This window comes from Varanus komodoensis, unplaced genomic scaffold, assembly GCF_004798865.1.
Source record: "Varanus komodoensis strain SLA01 unplaced genomic scaffold, ASM479886v1 scaffold56, whole genome shotgun sequence".
Taxonomy (NCBI): domain Eukaryota; kingdom Metazoa; phylum Chordata; class Lepidosauria; order Squamata; family Varanidae; genus Varanus; species Varanus komodoensis.
The window spans coordinates 3,901,705-3,923,100 of record NW_025336169.1 but is presented as its reverse complement, the minus strand read 5'-3'; the positions used below and the strand labels follow the sequence as shown (position 1 = coordinate 3,923,100).

Below are 21,396 nucleotides of genomic sequence, written 5' to 3'. Positions count from 1 at the left end.
CTTGCCTGCCCCTCGGGCCAACATAGGTTCTCCACCCCTGCCATAAGGTTGCCATAAAGCTTGCACAAAGCTGGCCACTGCCAGAGACCATTTGCTGGCCCAGATCATGCTTTGGTTCTGATCCAGCCGGGCTCGCCTCCTGCTCTCATGACACCTCCCAAATTTCAGCTCTTCTTTACTCACTCTGGTCCAGTCTTTGCCATGCTCCACAGGGCTGCATCTCATCCGAGGAAGCTCTTGTCGGAGGTTTGTTTTTCTTATTATCCGAGCGTAGCATTATCTCTTTTGCTTTGCCTATCTCCAATTTCCTCTTGCTACGATAACAGATATGGATCCCTGCCTTTGTACCTGCCCACCTCCCCAGCCTGGCTCAGCAGAAGAATAAGTGCCTATCAGCTGTGGAAAAAGACAAGCACCTTTGCTAAAGGGAGAAAGGTTTTCAGAAAAGGTTGCTCTGCTCTGCAGCTGTTTTTGAATGGCTGAATGCTGGAGCAGGAGGGAGCGTATCTAACCGGAGTGCTGTCCAAACACGAGTGCTCTGTGGGAACGCTCTGGACACCAGCACTGTCTCAGGAGACAAAAGCCACTTCCCCCATTGTAACATAAGTTACAATCTCTCTCCTAAGCCTTAGTTACCGGTATTCACAATACTGAGCTAAGATCTGTGCTGCCTGGGGGTGTTTTGGCCATGCCCACTGATGGAACTCAGGCCATTACTTTCTCTGACATTGAAGTGGGCTGAGCGCCTTCCCCCTGCCAAAAAAGAAGAAAACCTATAGGTCTGAAGAAGAGTCAAGCCATGTTGACATCCTGGACCATCACCTGGCAAGCGAACTCACATAGCAAGGCTGTGGGGAAGCAAAGCCCCTTCATCTTCACAGCTCCTCGGCTTGAGACCTTCCAGGTTTACCTCCAAGATCTGAGGAGCAGAGGTAGCAGCTACGTCAAGCAGATACCCAGAACAGGTGGCAAGCGACTCGTTGGGTGGCACAAGGCCTCCCATCGCTGAACCTGGCTCATGAGGAGGAAACCAAGCTCCTGGGCCCTGGGAACAGGCCAGGACGAATTCGAGCAGCAGGAGCAGCTGTAGGTCTTCTCCACATGGTGCGAGAAACTGCACCAGCATTCCCAACTCCGTGCCCTTGAGAGGGGTTGGGCTGCAATTCCCGTTGGCCCTGCTTCCTGGGGATGATGGTAGCTCTTGTTCCAACATAGAAACATAGAAGCAGAGTGAGTCAGAAGGGGCCTCCTGGGCCATCTAGTCTGACCCCTGGCTCCAGCCGGCTCCGCTCACGACATGCCCACCATGTGGACGTCCAGCCTATCCTTGAACACCCGCACCAATGGGGCCTCAACGACCTCTCGTGGGAGCCCATTCCACCCCCTTGGGGTCCTAACTGTCAGGAAGTGCTTCCTTGGCTCCCTAAGCTTTGCTCCGTTGGAGTGTGAGCGCCAGATTAGGGAGAGGGGCTAGTTCCAAAGAGTGAGGAATGAACCAGCTGCTGGAAATTAGCAGGTGGAAAAGTTATGGCCCAGAGTAGAAATGTGTGCTGCCTTTTGGCCATGGATGCTAATGCTTGGAAGCCATCGGGGCCGCTAGGCCAGAGAGATGACAGAGAGAGCTGTCCGCAGATCCCCCACAAACCTTCCCTGAACTCTGGCCTCCAGTGCAAACCTCTCTCATCAAAAGGCCACCATGGGGATGAACGCCCCACCGGCCCCACGCCATCCCAGCTTTGCCTGCCAATCCGGCAGCTCCTTCATGACAGTTCTTTTTAACAAGTTCACCCGTAACAGCTGCCACTTGGATGATGCATGGCATCATTACCGTTCTTCACTCAGCAGCGCGGTTAAAAAAATAATAAAACACACACGCACGCCCCGCCAAAGGCAATAAAAAGGTTGTAATTGATGGCTTTCTACAGGTAACCACGAGTAAGAAGGCTATGCTCACAACTCAACGGCCGGGGAGTTTGACGAGTGCAAAAGGTCTCCCGGTAGCGCCGTCTCCATCCCTTTTGATGGCTTGCTTTCCATGGACACAATTCATCCAGAGCAGCTGCAGGAGATCCATATTGTAAATAAGTTGTTGGCAGCCGACCACCCACCACGCCGGCTCATCTGTTGCTTAGCACAGCGGCAGTGCAGGCGCCTTCTCCTCTTCCACAATGTTGTACGTCTGTAGTTTGGTGGCAGGTTTAGAGTCGAATAGCAGAAACCTGCAAGGCGACACAGAATACTACGCCGGACTCGTGTGCCATGCCGCTGAAAGCAGTCACCGGACTTCAGTTACCCATGCATGGATAACCTCCAGACAGGACTACTACAGAGAATTCTTTGCAGGGCTGCCTTTGGAATGACTTGGAACCCTTCGTAAGTTCATGCCGCCGACTTTATGCTGTTGGGGTGGCGACCAGGGTTACTTGGGGGGTGCAAGGACAAGATTCCGCTTGGACCCTGGTTTGGCTCAGACCGGTTCGGAGGCTGCCCACTTCGTCTCCACATTGTGAGTCAGAAATCCAAACCGCCATGCCACCATCGACGAGTTCAACAACTCAATGCATAGCAACTTTGTCAGAACTGGGTGAACTTGGCAGGAACAGTTGCCCCTTTTGAAGGGATGACTTGGCTGAAGTTGAGGCAAAAAGTTGGAGGGACTTCTGTGTGACACACCAGGACTTTTTATATTTCATTTCAGAAACAGGTGAAATATATATTATAGCCATATCCTGCCTTCTGTTTTCTTTCAAGGAACACCATTCTCTTCCTTCTCTCAAGCTTATCCTCACAAGGTTATAGGCTGAGTTGCAAGTCTATGACTGGCCCAAGGTCACCCAGGGAGCTCCATGGCCGAGTGGGGGCCAGAACCCGGACCCCCAAGTTCAGTCCCCATTCGTAACCCCCACACCACACCGGCTCCTCAACGGTATGAGGACAGGTACCACTTTTTCTGCAACAACTGCCTGTATCATTTGAGGGTTTCCAGAAAGGTATGCCATGACCCCCCCATGTCGGAGGTGGGTGAAACATCATCCACAGGCTGCATGCAGCCCCCTGGAGGTCCCCGGCCCCCATGGTATGGGGCCAGTGTCACTGCTGCACTGGATTATCCCACTGATCTTCTGCACGCGCCTCTTTCCCAGCAGCAGGGCTGGTTGGCAGAGAAAAAGGGCACCCGAGGATTGCATGCTGTTTCTCTACACACCTGAGCTCCCTGCAGCCTGCCAAACACCCAGATACACCTCCGTAAACCTGTGGCTTTGTTGCTTCTGTGTAATGTTTTTCAGAAAGTGCCCATGACTGATTTAACGGCTCCCCCCACTCCTCACCACCATTTTAGAATGCTTTTCTCATCTATTTAAAAATCTCCAGTTGGCAACCCCATCTTTTCTGACATGCCTAACAAAGCTTTTAACCCTGCTGGCATTTCTTGATTCTCAATCATAAATAGCCACATTGATTTTTAAGCATTCTTTACTGCCTCCAAATAAATGTTTTCTGAGCCGGCTGTGAAGCCGCCGTAAATAGGAAGGCTCTCCTTCTCCCCACATAATCCAAGCGTGGCCACGTGCTCCAGGGGGAAATTCTGGACAAGGAAATGGAAGAGCGGGGTGCTCCACACTGCAGGACTGATGACCCCAGAAATAAGAGATACAAGCATTTGGGCATGGTGGAGAATTCTAACAACTTTGTGGGCGGACTGCAGCACAACCATGGGAAACAGCTCTTTGGAACTGAATGGTTCGTCGGGAGCACGTTCAGCCACTCCATCAGACACGCTAAAAAGCCTTCTGAGGAATCCAGAGAGATTGGCTCCACCCTCCCTTTTATGTTTTTTTCTGTACCTGCACCACACGGTCCTAAACCAAGTCAACGGAGCCAGTGAGCACTCACCGGTGCAAACTCTGCCTTTCCTAGGAGCATGCTAGCTCGACTCTCGTGCCCTTAAGTACGGCAATTTTTATTCATGGCTTTATTTATTTCTGTATTTATTTACAAATATAAGGGTAATGCTGCCTCAAGCAAAACACAACCTGGCTCTGGCAACATACTATTTTTTAAAATCCCAGACTGTGATGCCGAACAGCTTCTCAAGCCCTCCCATGCGGGTTCCTTGGTTTTCACGCTGCTTTGTTTTAAATTTGGCATTCAAGAGGCATGGTTCACATAATGCCTCCCAGCCACTCGCACCCCATCTTTAAACAGGACGTTCAACATGCCCCCCTCGCCTGCCTGCGTGGCTCTTAAAGCAAGGTCCTTCCTTCCTCCTTGGTGCCAAAGGGCGAGCGCGATGCTGTAGCACCCGACTTCAGTGACAGATCAGCGGCTTCCCCCTGTGCCTCAGGAGCACAGAGGACACCGGCCTGGTGCTCGGACAGCTCCGGAGGCTGCCCTTGGCCAGCCACGATCTGGGTTTCCTCTGCAGCACGACAGGCAGGCATGGTGATGGAACCGGACTTGGCGTGGCAGCGGTCGCCCCGTTTTGGATTGTGCTGCAACGCCCGTCATCCCCAGTGCAGGTTGGGTGGGAACTGCCATCCACCGGGAGGTGGCGCCCGCAGGGAAGGTGGAAGCTCCTGAACTGGGGGCCAGCCGGGGGGATACTGGAACACGGACTCTTCCTCGGCGAGGGGACTAGAAGAAGGGAAAGAAGCGCAACATTGGAAAGGTTCTGTTTAAAGGAGACTCGCACCAAGACGGAGCCAGGAGTGTCGCGGTGACCGTATTACAGCAGCAGTGATCCTTGCAACGCCCCTGCGGGGAGGGTCTGCGTCCTTGTCCACCGGCCAGAGGCAGGACAGGAGGCAGTGCAGCTGGAGCAAGGCTGCGGGGGAGAGCTGAGGCAAGGCTGCTGAAGCCCACGGGTCAGAGCCTTGAGTTGCAGGAAGTTACACCACACACCGATCAAGTTTAGTGTTTGCCCATCAGCAGGGGGACTGGCTTGCGGGGGTGCAGCCAGCAGCAGCAGCAGTGGGTGAGATTTCTGCCTTTACAGGCTGGGATGGTACTGTCTTTCTCTCACACTCTTCCCATGCATGCAGCACCCTTGACCCTCTCTCTGGACCAGCTGGACTGCCCGTTCCCTCCGCCTCTGTGTGGGGCCACCGCATTGCTCCCCTCTCCAGCTTCCTGTTGCTTTCGCCTTTGCCACAGTTAACGTGGGCTCCGTCTGATCCTTTGCAGAAAACCGCTCGCGCTCGCCCTGCTCCATCACTGGGGCTGCCTGGGCTCCGGCTCACGCTTTCGCCTCATCACCCACCCACCCTCCCCCCGACAGAGAGAGGGAGAGGGATGGGGAGAGGAGGAAAAGGGTGGCGGCGGCAGGGATTCCCAGAGAGGGGACCTCCTGGCCAGGAACCAGGCAGTGCTGCTGAGCGCACATGTGTGGGGCAGGGCTGCTGGCTCTTGCTGCAGGCATGTGGTGGCTCTCTGGGACCACCTGCCCCCAGAGACAGGTGTGGGACTGCAGCCCCCGCCCCCCAGTGTGGGAAGCACACGGGCCCAGCACACTTCGAGGGCACCCACACGTCCTGGGCGGCTCTACGCAGCGCTGGTGCAGAAGAGGCTGCGGGGAGAGGCAGCAGCCAGCGAGGCCGGGGGCAGGCTGCCAAGGCCGGAGCAGAAAGGCAGGAGCACTGGGAGTGAGGGAACGAGCGGGGCCTGGCACCCACCCAGCCCTGCTCAATTAAGCCTGCGGCAGACGGTCAGGTGCGCAGAGACGCGGGAGGCCAGGGAGGTGGCCCGGCTTGGCCAAGAAGGGGAGAGGCGGCAGAGGAGCCCCCAGTGGGGGGGGGGGGCAGCATCTCCCAGGCCTTTCGAGGAGAGGAGGAACTCCAGCATGCCCCCACCCCCAATCCACCCTCTGGCAGCCCCAGGATGAGGGGCACAGACACTCGGCCAAAGCAAGGGATCGGCACACACGGAAATGCAGAGTGCATTTGGAAGGCGGGCCGCCCCCTCCCCACCCAGAGATGCGAGGGCAGCCCAGGCCCACCGCCACCTCCCTCCCGGACCACCACATGCCTGGGGCAGCCTTTGGGGAAGGCCGAAGGGTCCCTGGCCCTCCGCCTTCCAGGGCTCTCCTCTGGCCCAGACTGCTCTTCAGCGACGGCCAAGGGAAGGGCTGCGGCTCGGGCAGAGGGGCACTCCACATCAAGAGCTGCCACGTCCACACCCCAAATCCCCCAGATGGGGCAGGGCAGACCCGCCGGGAGCCCTGGGAGCCGCTGCAGCTCAGCAAGCAGAAGACCAGACTGCACCAACCCTGCCAGCTTCTTTTCCAGTGTGTTTTCTTTGAATTGGCACATGTCCACTGCTTTGCTTTGCTTTGCTTTGCTTTGCTTTGCTTTGCTTTGCTTTGCTTTGCTTTGCTTTGCTTTGCTTTGCTTTGCTTTGCAGGCAGCAAGCCTCAGGTTGAGCTCCAGGCCTCTCTCGTGAAGACGGCCGTCTAGGACAGGCCTCCCTGCCGCCCTCCGGCCCGTGCGGCCGGCCACGCTGAAGTCCGAGGCAGCAGGAAAGTTGGCCAGCGAACCCCACCTCTGGAAGGCACCAAGCTGGGGAGGGCTGGGGTCCGGAGAGAGGGGGAAACCTCTGCCCGAAGTGGTAAAGAGCCAGTGGAAGAAGCCAGAGCCGGGCAAGAGGCACAGAGGTGTTTTGACACCCGTTCCCAGAAGCTTCGACAGCACGGTCAAGGTTCAAGGATGCTAGGAATCGGAGTCGAAAGCAGCTGCAGTTCGGCGTTCCACCCACCCCTCATTGGAAACTTCTTCCAACATTCCTGCAGCTTCCTTTACAAAGCAACAATAAATGGAAAGGCTGCAGAGGAAAAGGCTGACCGGCAAAGCCCTTGGTGCTTGGGAAATCAGCCAGGCCTTCTCCCTCCCTCCAGTGTGACTGCAGGGACCATCTGGAGTCCTGTCGGACCACCGCTGAGTGGGCGGTGGGGCACGTACCTGTCGGCCACCGCTGTGCCACGCTGCTTGGCCCTCTTCTCCAGCCAGCCGTCGACGGTGCCTAGAGGGAAAACCGCCCCGTCAAGCTGCCGCTCTTTGGCTCTCTTCTCCTCTGTTTTGGGGGAAGAAGGAACATGTGAGGCTGTCGCCCACGCCGTTATCGCTGTGCTCCGTTCTCCCACCATCGGCCTTTTGGCAGCCGGGGTTCTGGCCCAGGTGATTAAGAACCTCCCGCCCAGCTGCTGCCCTCCTGCAGTCGGAACGTTTGGCCGCCACAGGCGGAGGGTCTGTTTCCCACTCCCACGCTCGCCTGGCACCTGGAATGGCTTTCAGAAGTTCCACCCTTCTGGCCTGGAAGTGTCTGTCTGGTCTGGGAGGGTCGCCAGTTCCACTGACAGGACGGTCACCATGGCAGTGAAAGCGGGAAACGGCCCGCCTGACTCCGGCTGTTGGCTTCTCCGTGCGCTGAGAGCGAACAGAAGCTCCAACTGCCGCTCCCCCACTTCTGGCAGCCCAAAATAACCTTGTGCTTTTCTCCCAAGGACAAAGAGGATGGGTATGTCCGGGTGGGCAAGGAAAATGTGGATCAGGGGAGCAGAGGTGCGGTCTGGACGTCCACGGGCAAGCAAAGGATGCTAAAGCAGGACTCGGCGAACCCGGTGCCAGAGTATCGAACAACCACCTCCAACGTTCTGCAGACCCCGAGTGCAGGTTTCCTGCATCAAAGGAGGGGGCCCACGAGCCTCCCCACCCACGCCGACGTGCAGCATCCAAGAGCAAGCCATCTGCCTCAGTGCTGCGGGTCGAGCTGGTCCGATGTCCCAGGAGTGCCTGGTGCTGGCGCTGGGAAGCGGGATGAGGCAAAGACTCGTACTGGGAAGGAGGGAGGGTGTCTCCCGCCCTGACTTCTCACTAATCTCCTTGGATTTATTTCCCTCTTTAAACTGTGTTACGTCACCTTCGAAGGGTGGAACGCCCTTGCCGATAAGAGAATTGCTGGGTCTTCTGGGGTTGGGGGTAAGGGGAGATATTCATATATAAGCTGGATTTCTGCCTCATTCCTCCACTCTGGGAAGGATCTGCTATGGGTTTGCCACTGGAGTCTGTGCCATATTGACCATGTGCCTTTCCTTGTCTTATAGCACCAGGTGGGGGATATGGGGCTGCTGCCAGTGCCATCGCAACAGGCCCGGAGCAGGGCAGACCTCACCTGCGTGACTCTCCAGAGCTGCCAGGAGAAAGGCTCTCTCCAGAGGAGGCTTAGCTTGCAGCGCTGGCGCCAAGGGTAGGCACAACCAGGCAGCTGCTGAGGGCCCACTGTCCACAGGGGCCCACCGGCAAGCAACCCCTGGAGTTGCCCTTTCCTTCGCCATTGCGGTTTGCCTGGCCTTCTGGCCCTGGCAATGGTGGCAGGGAGGAGACGCTGCTGTCCTCCGTGCTCGCAGGCTCTCTGCAGGGGAGTGGTGGCGAAGAGGAGGAGCTGGAGCAACTGGAGGCCATGGCGGTGAGGAGGAGGGCAGACTCATGCGGGGAGCGGCCCACTGTGGATGTCCTGCCCAAGGGACCTCCAGGCCCTGAGCTGGAAAGCTCCCACACACCTGTGCACGGCTGCAGGCACAAGAGCAGAACAGGCCCCAGGCAGCGGGTAGGCAAGGCTGTCTCCCAGAAAGAGGAATGCCGATTCGTGCTTTTGAGGGAGGGAGGGAGGGGGGGAGGGAGGGAGGGAGGGAGTGGGGAGCTGATCAGGGTGCCATCCTGCCCATGGAGATCTTGAGTGCCTCCTGCCCCATCCCAGAGCGCAACAGGCAGCTGGAGGCGGGTGGTGCACCGTGTCTCAGGCTGGCGCATGGGAGAGGCGGTGGCTCCGTGGGAGAGCGCTTGCTGCACTCCAAAGGTCCCGGATTCAACCTTGGTGACTCCAGGCCAGGCTGAAAGCATGGAGAGCCATTCCTGTCCATTGCTGATCATACTGGACGAGGACCCATTCCCTGACTCAAAATAAAACCCGTTAATGGATTAATTAACATACATTAACTATGGGTGGTTTAAACCCACACTGACACCATGGATTCCAGGTCCATATATCACAGGATAACCGCCGCTCTGTGGCTGCATATTCAAAAAGGCGGCAATACAACCTTGGCCATTGTGAGACAGTTAAGCCATGACCTGCCACCATTCTGTGTGAACTGGACTCATTCTGTGTTGGAATGAACTTCAGCTCTTGGGCAATAGAAAGAGAAAATAAATAATAATCTGCTTTCAATATGCCAGGCTATTTAGAGAATCGGGTTATTGGCATGGGTCTCCATGCAAGTTGCTGGAGGACATTTAGCAAAGCAAAAACAAGAAGGCGGTGAAGAAAGGGAGATGAAGAGATGCCCATCACCTCCTGACAAGCCGCTTCATCGGCCTAAGGGAATAAAATGGACAGACGTACAGAGAATCCTGGAAGGGACCAGAAGGCCCTGGGGTCCAGCTGCCTGCTCAGTGCAGGACACCGTTAAACTAGCCTTCCCAGATGGCGGCCCATGCTGTCGTTTCAAACTTTGTTTTGATGCATTTTATGGTCCTTCTGGAGGGGAACACAAGCTGGAACGCTTTGCTGGTAGGACAGTTTGCAAGCACAAGAAATGATGATAGTAACAACCAATTCTGATGGGGCTATTGAATTTGCAGAAATGTTTGTTTTAGTCTTTAGACACTGTGAATTGCCTTGCCAGAAAGGCAACTGAAGGGTGTTAAATAGATCACCATACAAAACAAGCACGCAGTGAAGATCTTAATCAGACATCTCCCCATGTGGCGCCACCTACTCTAGGAGGCAGGTATTTAAATACTGTGTTCCTGATGCCAAGAGAGCATCCAACAACAAAATGTGTCCCTTTCACCTCAAGCACCCTGCCTTCAGCCTGGTTTCCATACCTACAACATCAGCAACAAATGGCTTTATGAATGGAGTGCTTTGATAAAACAGGCGGAGTCTGTAATCCTCCAGAGAAGGACTGCTAGGCATGCTGGGGTCTGTAGTCATGTACCTGAAGGACTTCTTCCCTGTGCCCTTTGCCCCTTCACCCCCGTTTTTGGGGTCAAAAAGGAGACATAAGTTTAAAGGGATGCTTGGCAGCTGCTTTTTCTGGTTTTGATTTTTTTACACTAAAGTAGGCACAGAGCCCCACTGCTCCCCCAAGTCCAGTTCTGGACCCTGGTGGCACTTGTAAGATCCAGACAGGGTCAGATTTTAAAAGGTCCATAACCTCAATTATGTACACACCGTATGTCACTGTGTATTTGCATATCACAAAAATACCATTGTTGGAAAAAGCTATGCATAAATGGCAGTCCAGATGTAAATGCTTAGCCTACGTTGTCTCCTGCTGGCTTCTCTTGAGGATGATTTGTTTTTGTAGCATGCAACAGGAAGCGAATTTTTAGAAGTGGATCAGGCGTCCTGCAACTGCCTTTCAGTAAGAATGGAAAGCGCCTGCCGCTGGCCCGTTCTCCTTTAAAGCCATGTCTTTCGACCCAGGGCTACGCCTGACCAAGCACGTCTCTCTGCCCTGCGCAAGCTGACAACAGAAGCATTGCCTGGCACCCAGGATCTGAGCGTCGCACGTCTGACGGTGGGGTTCCTTTAAGTAACGATGACTTTCAATTTGCAGGACTGAAGTGGAGGGTTGGCAGAGGGGATGTTGGCTGGGCACTCCCAGAAGCAAGCAAGCCCCGCCCACTCGCTTGTGCTGCCATGTGGCCCACACCAATAATCGATAGCTGCCTAACTGGTGAACAAACAGGGCAAGGCCGGGAACGGCTGCTCTGCTCTCCCCATCTCCTCCGCCCCCAGCGAGGACGAGTGTTGCTGGCTGGGCCAGAAAGAAAGGACGGAGGCCCCGCGGAGCATCTCGGGTGCCGCCCAGGCAGCCTCTGCCTTTGCTCCGAAGCAGCTGGGGCAGTGGGGGGAGGAACGCGGATCGAGCACCACCTTGTGTACGTGGAGGCATTGCACACCGAAGGGTTTGAGAGATGGGGGCCTGCACAAACTCTTTACTGCACGGACTGACTAACAGTGAGCTTGATCCAGGATCTGCCTTCCACGAGAAGAAAGCCCCTCTGCCCAATTTTGGGGGTCACCCTCTGCCCACACAGCACGGCTCACGCTGTTCAACAAGGCCCCCTTTTGTGTAGCATCTCAAAGAGGCTGGAACGGCTCCCATGGAAAGTGGGAGGGGGAGGAAGGCCACTTCCAAAGGCTGTACTGATCCAGCATAAATCCGAATCCAACCCAGTTCTGACCTGCCACACGAGAACTTTCCCATTCTCAGGGTAGCCATCAGTAAGAGGCACAAGAAAAGCAATCTAAATAGAGCTATAAACCACAAAACATCGCAGCAGAAAAATTCTGGTGCAAGAAAATAAAACAACCATGCTTTCTCGGAGAGAGAGAGAGAGAGAGAGAGGGATTTGATGCCAATTTAAAAGATAATTAGCAGCACAAAAGTTTAATAGTACAATCCTATCTGAGTCTACCCAGAAGTACCATCAAGTTCAACAGGGCTTATTTTCAGGTAAATGGGAACAGGACTGCAGTACAGGCTTAAATGCAGGTATCTGCATTTCCCAGACAGGTAACTGTCTTTTCTTTTGCTTTCCCCTCAACAAAAGAGCACATACAAGGCATGGCGGGCAGGCGGGGGGGTGGGATCCTCCTCGGCCAATTCCACAGCCCTGACCCAAGCTGCATACCCAGCTCCATTCAGGACTTCAAACAGTTCTGAGCAAATCTATGCACCTCCCACTTCAATTGTCTTTTGGTCCTCCAGAGAAAAGGCACCAATGAGCCTTTCTGCTTTTAAACCTCCCTTAGGTGGCCCAGTTCATCCTCTTCTATCCTCACAACCACCCAGCTGGGCAGGGGAGGCTGCAGTACCTGAGGGCATCTCACATGCTTCCCTGATCTTGTTGCAAGGACACCCTGTCTCTTGGGGCCATTGTTATCAGCCGTCAAGCTGTCTCCAATCGATGGTGACCTGACCCTAGGAGTAAAAGCTCTCCCCAGTGTCCTAGCCATGACGGCCCTGCTGAGCCCTACCAAATCCGAAGCTGTGGCTTTGTTTACGGAGGCAGCCCATGTCACGCAGGGCCTCCTTTTTCCTCACCTGCCTTTGACTTTCCCCAGCATGACTGTCTTCTCCAGGAAGTTTCCAGGTTTCTTGGGTTGGCAAAGGAACACTTCTGCCTGCTTGAATGCTAATGCTTGAAATGCTTCGCTATGATCCCTAAAAGGAGAGCGTGTGAAAGGGCGCCCACTTGTGTCCACAACAGGGAGCAAGGAAAAAGCAGACGCAAAGGCAGGCTGCAACTTGAAAAACCAGCGCCCTCGGGACCTGGCACCAACTCCCCTGCTTTCCGGGGGCGAGAGGCTCTTGTCTCACGGAAAAGAATCCCGCAGCAGCATGGAAGAAGGCCTCACTGAAGGGTGTTAGGAAAAAGAGCAGCAAGTATTCTTCTGCTCTTTCTGCAGTGGTGCCATCAAGGTCGGGCTTTATGGGCAGAGGTCAAGGCCCCCAATCTGTGAAACAAGCCGGAGGGCCCCCAAAAGCTGCAGCAGGACTAGTGTGTCATATCTTAGCAAAAGCCTCTATTCTTGCAGCAAGCTTGGAAGAAATGCAGAGGCGGGGGTGTAAGTCCCATTACTTAAGCCAAGGTCTGAATGTGAAAAGATATGGCAGGCAAGCCACTGGGCCTCCCCACTGTTTCTTGCCTTATTCACATGTCTGTGCAAGTCAGAGCAGAACCTGCATCTTTCCCAAGCCCAGCCTGCTTGCTAGCACAGCAGGCGAGCAGAGATCTGCAGGTTGCTAGAGAAGTGAAGGCTTTAAAGGGACTCAGGAAAATAATCACAAGACAGGGTGGGAGAGGTCAGAAAGATTAGGATCTTGCCCCCCATATTGTCCAAACTATGACTGGGGAAATTAAAAAAAAGGAGGGGACCCACATCTCTCTCACCCCAACAAACATCTCCTATTTTCCCAACATTTCCCTCCTAGCCTTCACCTCCCTTTGGGTGAATCACTGAAGCATACAGTTGGAAGGAGCCTGGAAAGCCACCCAGGCCAAGCCTCTGCTCAGTGCAGGACTCAACCAGGCCTGACCCTGCTTAACTTCCAAGATTAGGCAGTTCAGGCTATATAGGTGCTTGAAGTCTGGACTTTAATGTGGATGATCAGAAAGGATTTCTGACTCCCAATCTAGCGATAAGCACAGCCAAGTAGCTGGCAGCCTCTGCCCCCCCACCCGCCACGTGACAGGCATACTGTCGAAATGAAAACAGCTGCAGGGTGGAGTGGGGCATACGCCTAGGCATGGATCTTGGTTCAGAAGGGCAGTGAGTTCAGGTCTGGTACTCCAAACCAATCCCTGGACTCAGAATTCTTTAACGTGTCTTTTGCTCTTGGTTCCAGCAAACAACATCAACAACAACTCACATACAGTAAATGTTTGCAAGCCTTGAATTCTACCCAGTCCTGCACTACAAGACCTGGAATAGAGGCAGAGTCTAATTCTGTATTTCTTTGACTGCTGTCCTGCCCAGCCACCCTGCCCTGAGCTTGAACACTAGCCCAGGAATTTGGCAGAAAGTTAAGAAATGAGAAGACATTAAAAGCCCTTGAACATTTAGAGAGAACAGATCCTACAATTTCAGATCTTCGTGTTACACTTCCCACTGCACTACACTGTTCATGGCAGTGTTTATCTGTGTTTCCTCCCTCCTCTCCTCTGTTGCAGCTGCAAGGTAGAGAATCAAAGTTCCATGTGGACTAGTTTCTGGTTGGGCAGGTTGGCCAAACCCTAAACTGTGGTTCATGGAAACATTCAAGCACACTTTAAATTCATCAATTTTGTATGGATACATAATATATGCATTAGAAATACAAGTGTCAAATGCATTTATCTCTTTGTTATGGAGCTTCTTCAGTAAATAATATTGTAAATGATTATTGTGTGTGGATAGGTTTTATTTTAAATTTGCCTTTTTTCCTTTTCTTTCTTTCCCCCTCCCAGCTCCTTACATGCTTCCCAACTTTCTTTGTTATTATATTTGCAAACTAAAAATAAAACAACTATGTGGAAGACAGACAGCGGCATAAACAATTCTTTTGTTTCTTCTCTGAAAGAAGACTTAGTGTAAAGTCTAAACCAGCTCAATATGCCGGGCATATTGAGAGGTAAACATATTGACTGCACTTCCCTTGTTCGACCAATGTATGTGCTCTTTGGTCCACAATGGCTTTCTGTTTGTAATTCGAACCTAACGGCTTGTTTGGTCTACACGTTGCACAGTTTGTACAATATCATTTCAGCGATCGCTTGGCATTTCCTTTGGGCAATATTTTGTGCAATGCTTACTGTTCTTGTGACCCGAGCACCTACGCTAAATTGTCTGGATTTTGTGATCAAATGCCTTTGAGGAATAAAACCTCGTCATTTGGGGGTGGGCTGAAAAAGGACCGTGTTGTTATGTATGCCGGGAATTCTAGGGCTTTTTCTGTCAAAAAGGCTATGGGCTGGCACCCCAATTCTCGCTTTTCCTGATCTTCTACCTGGAAGGCCATTTCCACATGCCAGGCTGCTGGAAGGGAGGTGGGTTGTGAAGAGGCCTGCCTGAGGAGACCGCGGCAGAGGAACCACTGAGGCAGAGCAGGCCACCTGGGAAGGCCAGGGCTTCTCGGGACAGAGGATGTCACCTGGGGTGCCGCTCCTGCCATGCTTCTCTGGAGGACAAACTGGAGGCCTTCCCCAACAGGGAGGAGCTGTTTGCCTTGAGGGACCTTGTGGGAAAGTGGGGCTCCCAGCCACGCGGAGGGCAGGCTTCTCGGGCAGGGATGGGCAAGCCGTGGCCCTCCAGATGTTCTTGCCCGCCTTCTCCGCCAAGCCAGTGAGGGGGGATGGTGGGAGCTGCAACCCTAAGCACCTGAGTCACCAGCTTTTCAGCGACAGCTTGAAGGCTCAGGCAATTGTCTGGGGGTGGAGGAGAATGGAGGACTCCTCATGAGTAAGGATATTTCACGGACAAGGCTCTGCTGGCAAGTAGAGCTTTCCACAGCTGGCACCAATGACCCACTGTTGCATCCTGGGTGGGGGTCCAAAGGCTCAGGCCTAAAACCTTTCTGTTTGAGGGACTGTGAGCTTCTGTGCATCTTCCTGACCCCGAAGGAAGATAGATTTTTTTCCCGGAATTCCCTGTGTTCAGACTGCCGACTGACTCTGACTCAGTATCTGGAGCTTTCTTCCATGTCACACTGAGCAGGACATTAATGGGGAAGGGCATGGGCCAAGCCACTGCGAAATCCTGCGATTGTGTTCTGCTTGCAGAAAAATCCTTCAGCTATTGCCTACCTTGGACCTGTGTGCTCAGCTTCTCCAAATCTTCTTCTGTCATGTGCGAGAACCTACAATTGGAGCCAAAATCGCACTGGCCTGCAAGGAAATCCAAACAGAGGCACATGAAGCAGAAACTGCCCAGGATGGCAGGAAAGTCTCAGTCAGTCAGAACTGATAGCAGGACACAGTCGCCACAATCATAAAACAGTGCCTCTGATTTAGATTCTGGTATCCCCAGCAATGTTCTAAAGGGTACAGTTTCAAATATCGCAAGTTTCTAGGCATCACAGAGATATGAGAGGGTGGAAAACAGAGGCTGAAATTTATGTGGACTGAACGCTAAAAAAAGTTCCTTAAGGATCTGGAAGATGGGAGTATTTTATTCAGCATAGAAGTATGTCCCTCTTCGTCCCTCTTTGCTCATTGCTTTGAAATATTCTGAGACCCAACTCACCTTCCCTGCTTTGCAGTAAAGCAGCAGCAGAAAGTCTAGGATTTTGAACATGCTGCTGATGCTCAACTCCTTTTTAGAAAGTGCAGTCAGTGCAAAGAGAATTTGCCAGCCACGTTTTCAGTCCTCATTTCCAGGCATGCTTAGAGTAACAGGCAAGACCATTATTGCTTCACTGGCGTTGACTCCCTTTGTCTATTGCTCAGCCTGATCTAAGATCGAGTCAATGCCTTTGAAGACCAGAACAGCCTGAATCCAGGGTACTTAAAAGGGATCCACTCCCATGTGATCCTTTGTGTCCTACTAGAGCAGTCTTCCCTTAGCGCTTTCTGGATGCGTTGGACTACAACTCCCATCATATTCAGCCAACATGGGAACTGTAGTCCAACACATCAGGAGGTGACAGGTTAGGCAAGTTGCTTTAAACTCCAGTTCTGTAGTCAAGCATTATGGGCTGGATCTAAAAGCCCCTAATGCTTTGATTCAGGGAAGGCTCCAACTAACAGGGGAACAGAGGTTTCCCCTGATTCCCCGCGCCCCCCCCATAGGCCCCTCTGCTGTTCGAGAGATCCTGCCAATCCTCTGAAGCAGAATTTCAGCAGGCACAAGGGAGCAGCAGAGGAATCTGCAAATATACCAGTCTGTTACTAACAACATCTTTTCTCTGAACTGAACTGAACTACAGTCATGGGATTTGGGGCTTCAACTCACAGACTTATTTTAATAAGAAGTAATTGATAGACATTAAAAGGCATAATGATGGCTGCTAGCTTTGAGATTCCATAAATCCATGCAGGGGGTGTCACAGTTACTCATCTTTTTACTGGCCACCCAGGCCAAACAAAACCTCCAAGTGCAGTGGCAGTATACCAGTTGTCATGGAAAGCCCAGCTGGCGGGCTTCCGGAAATCCTCTGGTTCATGTGCTGGGGAAGAGTATTATAGAGGAAACATACCTGTTTGCAGGAATTTCCGACAAGGCTTCTTGCTCTGCTCTTCCTGCAAGATGGCTGCAGCATCTGTGAAAAACAAAGGACAACCTGAGAGGGAGAATGAGGCGGCTGCATCAGGGTGCTGCAGATTGTGCCCTTGTCTCTCTGGAGCCTTCCCCCCCCTTATTATCACCTCGCACTCGCCTGGGAGTGAGTCCCATTGACTTCAACAGGGCTGTTTCCAAGACACAGGATCAGCCACTGCACCGTACGAGCCTCTCTGGAACAAACTCCAGCTAGACAGGTGGCTGGAGGGAATCCAGTGTTATGTATAGCCCCTCAAATACACCGGCAGCTGCTCCATCTGCTCAGCCATGGAGCCACCTGGGTGACTTTGGGCCAGTCACAGACTCTCAGCCCAACCTACCTCACAGGGTTGTTGTTGTGGGGATAAGATTGAGGAGGAGAATGATGTAAGCTGCCTTGAGCCCTTTATAGGAAAAAGGCAGGATATAAATCAGAAAATAAATAAATAAACAAACAATCTTGGGGTGCCTTTGGCTCTGTTCCAGGAGGTTGTGATAGAAAGATTCAACAATGTCTGTTTACATTACAGGTAGTCATTAGAAGGTCCACACAACATGGATGTTGGTCCTGGGGGACTTCAATCTCCATGCCGAGTCTGGACTGACCGGGGCAGCTTAGGACTTCATGGCCTCTATGACGGCCATGGGCCTGTCTCAACACGTCATCGGCCCGACCCATGAACGTGGACACACTCTGGACCTGGTATTCACGACGGGGCAGGAAGAGGATGACCTGAGGGTGAGGAACTTATGTTTGACTCCCCTGTCATGGTCAGATCACCTCCTGGTGAGGTTTGTGCTCGAGAGCGGCCTCTCCCTCTATAAGAGTGCAGACCCGATTGTATGGGCCCGCCCCCGGAGCCGGATGGATCCGGATGGATTCCTGAAGGCCCTGGGGGAGTTTCCGGCTGACAAGACTGGTGCTCCTGTCGAGGCTCTGGTAGAACTGTGGAACGGAGAGATGACCAGGGCTGTGGACATGATCGCTCCCAAGCGTCCTCTCCCACCGGGCAGAGCCCACTCTTCCCCTTGGTATACACCTGAATTGCGGGCGATGAAGCGAGTTGGGAGACGGCTAGAGCGTAGGTGGAGGAAGTCACGGAATGAATCTGACCGAACACACTTGAGAGCCCACTATCGGGCCTATGCTGTGGCGGTGAAGGCGGCGAAAAAGAAGTTTTTTTCCGCTTCCATTGCCTCCTCACAATGCCATCCGGCGGAGCTTTTTCGAGTGGTGCAAGGCCTGGTTCGCCTGGGTCCTAAGGAAGATCCGATGCCACCCTCAAAGGCCCGCTGTGACGACTTTGCCAGGCATTTCAGGGAGAAAATCGCTCAGATTCGTCATGAGCTGGACTCCACTAATGAATCGGAGGTCTCTGAGGAGTCACCAATGCTACCGTCTGGTCCAAAATTATTGGAAGAATTTCAATTATTGCAGCCCAATGATGTGGACAAGGTGCTTGGACGAGTACGTCCCACCACTTGCCTATTGGATCCTTGCCCATCTTGGTTAATAAATAACTCCAAGCACGGGATTGGGACCTGGATCTTGGAAGTGGTTAACGCTTCTCTGAGGGAGGGTCGAGTGCCTGCCCCTTTAAAGGAGGCGGTAATACGACCGGTCCTGAAGAAAGCGTCACTGGATCCAGAGATGGCCACTAACTATAGACCTGTGGCCAACATCCCGTTTCTGGGCAAGGTGTTGGAGCGAGTGGTGGCGGGACAACTCCAAGCACTCTTGGATGAAACTGATTATCTGGATCCTTTTCAGTCCGGCTTCAGACCTGGGTACAGTACTGAATCTGCCTTGGTCGCCCTGTACGATGACCTGTGCAGGGAGAAGGACAGGGGGAGTATATCCCTGTTGGTTCTTCTGGACCTCTCGGCGGCTTTCGATACCATCGAACATGGTATCCTGCTGGATAGACTTGCGGGATTGGGGGTTGGAGGCACTGCTCTGCAGTGGTTCCGCTCCTATCTCAACGGTCGATTCCAGAAGGTAGTGCTGGGGGACCATGTCTCTACGTCATGGCAGCTATGCCATGGAGTACCACAGGGCTCCATTCTATCCCCTCTGCTATTTAACATCTATATGAAACCGCTGGGAGAGGTCATCAGGAGGTGTGGGCTGCGGAATCATCAATACGCTGATGATACCCAGCTTTACCTCTCGTTTTCCACTAATCCAGGTGAGGCAGTGGCTGTGCTGAACCGGTGCTTGGCCGAGGTAAGGGAATGGATGAGGGCCAATAAACTGAAACTCAACCCAGACAAGACGGAGGTCCTGTTGGTTGGCGGATCGGGTTTCGGAGAGGGTGGATTTGACCTGGTCCTGAATGGTGCAACACTCCCTCTTAGGGATAAGGTCCGCAGCCTAGGAGTACTCCTCGACCCGGAGCTTTCTTTGGAAGCTCAGGTGACAGCGGTGGCGAGGAACGCCTTCCTTCAGCTTCGGCTGATTAATCAGCTGCGCCCCTACCTGGAGTACGACTGCCTGGCGACGGTGACACACGCGCTGGTGACTTCCCGCCTAGACTTCCGTAACGCGCTTTACGTGTGGCTTCCCCTGAAGACGGTCCGAACACTTCAATTGGTGCAAAATAGAGCTGCCAGGTTGCTGACGGGGACGGGGCGTTATGCTCACATGACTCCAGTCCTCCGTCAGCTTCACTGGCTTCCCATTGAAGCCCGGGCCCAATTCAAGGTGTTGATTATGACCTATAAAGCCCTAAACAGCTTGGGTCCTGGCTACCTGAACGAGCGCTTGCGTCCATATATGCCCGACCGCCCTTTGAGATCTGCGGGAGAGTCCCTTCTCCGGGAACCCTCCATGAAAGAAATTAGGAGAGTAAGTACTCGGAGGAGGGCTTTCTCTGCGGTGGCACCCAACCTATGGAATTCACTCCCCAAAGAGGTCCGCCTGGCACCGTCGTTACTGGTTTTTTGGTGCCAGGTAAAGACCTTTTTATTTAAACATCATTTGAATTGTTAAAACATATGATCTGGCCAGGGCAACTTCTTCTTCCTTCTCTTTCTCCTCCTATATTTTTATTTACTTAAGTTATACTGATAATTTTAATCTTATATTTGTAAACCAATGTATTTTTGTATTTTGTATTTAATGGCAATTTATTATGTGCTATTGTATTTCATTGTATTTTATCGTGTTGTAAGCCGCCCCGAGGTTTCGGCAAGGGGCGGCATAGAAATGTTGTTATAATAATAATAATAATAATGGAGAACTGATGCCTGAGTTTTCTTGTGCTCTTTTTCCCTCTCCATCCTTTTTCCTCTAGTGTTGAAAATGTTTATTTTGTAGACTATAGGGCAATGCCTGTCTTGTTTTGATTTATATGTAAGCCACTTTCCAGTTGAAGAACAAAGCATGGATGCTTGAAACAAACCAACCAACCAACTCCCCCTTCCCACCCCCTTTCCAGAATGCAAGGAAGGGTAAACCATTGCCTACCTCGAAATAGATCATACCAGATCTTCTTGGCTCTGAGGTGCTGGACACCATTGAGATGCTTCTTCCTGTTGTGGAGATTGTCCTGGAAAGAGCGGTTGCAGTAGTCACAGAAATAGCGCTTCCCCATTAGGTGTCACAGAAAGAAACCTTCTGCAAGAAGATCAAATACAATTTTGCCATACATTTCTAAACAGCACAGCTAAAATCTCCCCCACCTGGCAATGCAGAACATCCTACTCTCCATTGAGCAGGCCTGCCATCTATTTCAGGCACAGCTAACCCAAGGGGAGTGAAGAGAAATGAGCAAGGGGTCTTAGATCAACTCAAAGCAGAACTCTCCTTGGAAGCAAAGCCGGCAAAATTGGAACTGTCATATTTTGGGCACATCCCTAGAAGGCAAGACTCTCCAGAGAAGCCAGCGATGCTAGCGAAAGTCAAAGGCAGAAGAGGAAGGCCAACTGCGGGAGGGAAGCCACAGCCCTGAGCTGACAGGAGGGCACTCCGTCACAGGGTCGCCCTAAGTCGGAGAGAACGTGGCGGCACATCCCAAAGATGCAGGGATGAAAATGACCCAGGCGGCGTTTTGGGCAGAAAGGGGCATTCACAATGCTATGCGCTCCAGCCACGGTTATACTTCCGTGGAACATGTGCGTGTGGGATGACCCGGCGAAAAGGAGGACAAAAGCCCACGCACGCACAAGGGAGGCCCTTCAGCAAACAACCCGCGCGAAGAGTCAAAGCGACTGATAAGACGCGGCAGGAAAGAATCGCCTCCAGGCAGGACGGATCACCTGTACAGCGCCTCACACCCCCAGGAGACCAACCCCACGGCCCGCCTCTCCGTTCAGTTCGCGCCCCTTCCTCTCATCCGCCAGCACGAAAGATGCGGCACGGCGAGGCCTACAGAAGCCACGGCAGCGCAGAGGGAGAGACTACGGCTCCCAGATGCCCCAGCGCTCAAACTCACTTGACCGCGATGGCGGCGAGGTGCTCCCTGGGAAAAGTAGTCTGTCCGCATTGGAAAAGCTTGTAATTTGGGAAGTGAGATTCCAAAGCCCAACATTCCGCGCGAGAAAGGACTTCACGACCCATGATGCCTTGGGAGCCGGCGGCAGGGCCGTGGC

The 21,396-nt window shown here is 53.0% G+C and overlaps 1 protein-coding gene across 2 annotated transcripts; it reads right to left on the bottom strand.

The window, feature by feature from the left end:
- Nucleotides 1-3,972: 3,972 nt before the first annotated feature.
- ZMAT5 (zinc finger matrin-type 5) lies at nt 3,973-21,383 on the bottom strand. Of its 2 annotated transcripts, none has more exons than XM_044449009.1 (6): nt 21,240-21,383; nt 20,273-20,422; nt 16,742-16,804; nt 15,351-15,431; nt 6,954-7,065; nt 3,973-4,635 (listed from the first exon to the last, which is right to left on the bottom strand). In XM_044449009.1, the coding sequence occupies exons 2-6, from the start codon at nt 20,397-20,399 to the stop codon at nt 4,506-4,508; spliced, it is 513 nt and encodes a 170-aa protein (XP_044304944.1). In that variant the 5' UTR covers nt 20,400-20,422; nt 21,240-21,383; the 3' UTR covers nt 3,973-4,505. The 2 variants fall into 2 exon arrangements, with proteins under 2 accessions (XP_044304944.1, XP_044304945.1); XM_044449010.1 differs by lacking the exon at nt 21,240-21,383 and adding an exon at nt 21,064-21,176.
- Nucleotides 21,384-21,396: the final 13 nt, after the last annotated feature.

Excerpts from the sequence above, each read along its gene's own strand:
- ZMAT5 (XM_044449009.1), bottom strand. The coding sequence starts at position 20,399 with ATGGGGAAGCGCTATTTCTGTGACTACTGCAACCGCTCTTTCCAGGAC. Across the intron at positions 16,805-20,272 it reads CTGGTATGATCTATTTCGAG|ATGCTGCAGCCATCTTGCAG; the intron begins GTAGGCAATGGT and ends TGTTTTTCACAG. Across the intron at positions 7,066-15,350 it reads GCTGAGCACACAGGTCCAAG|AGGAGAAGAGAGCCAAAGAG; the intron begins GTAGGCAATAGC and ends CCCCCAAAACAG.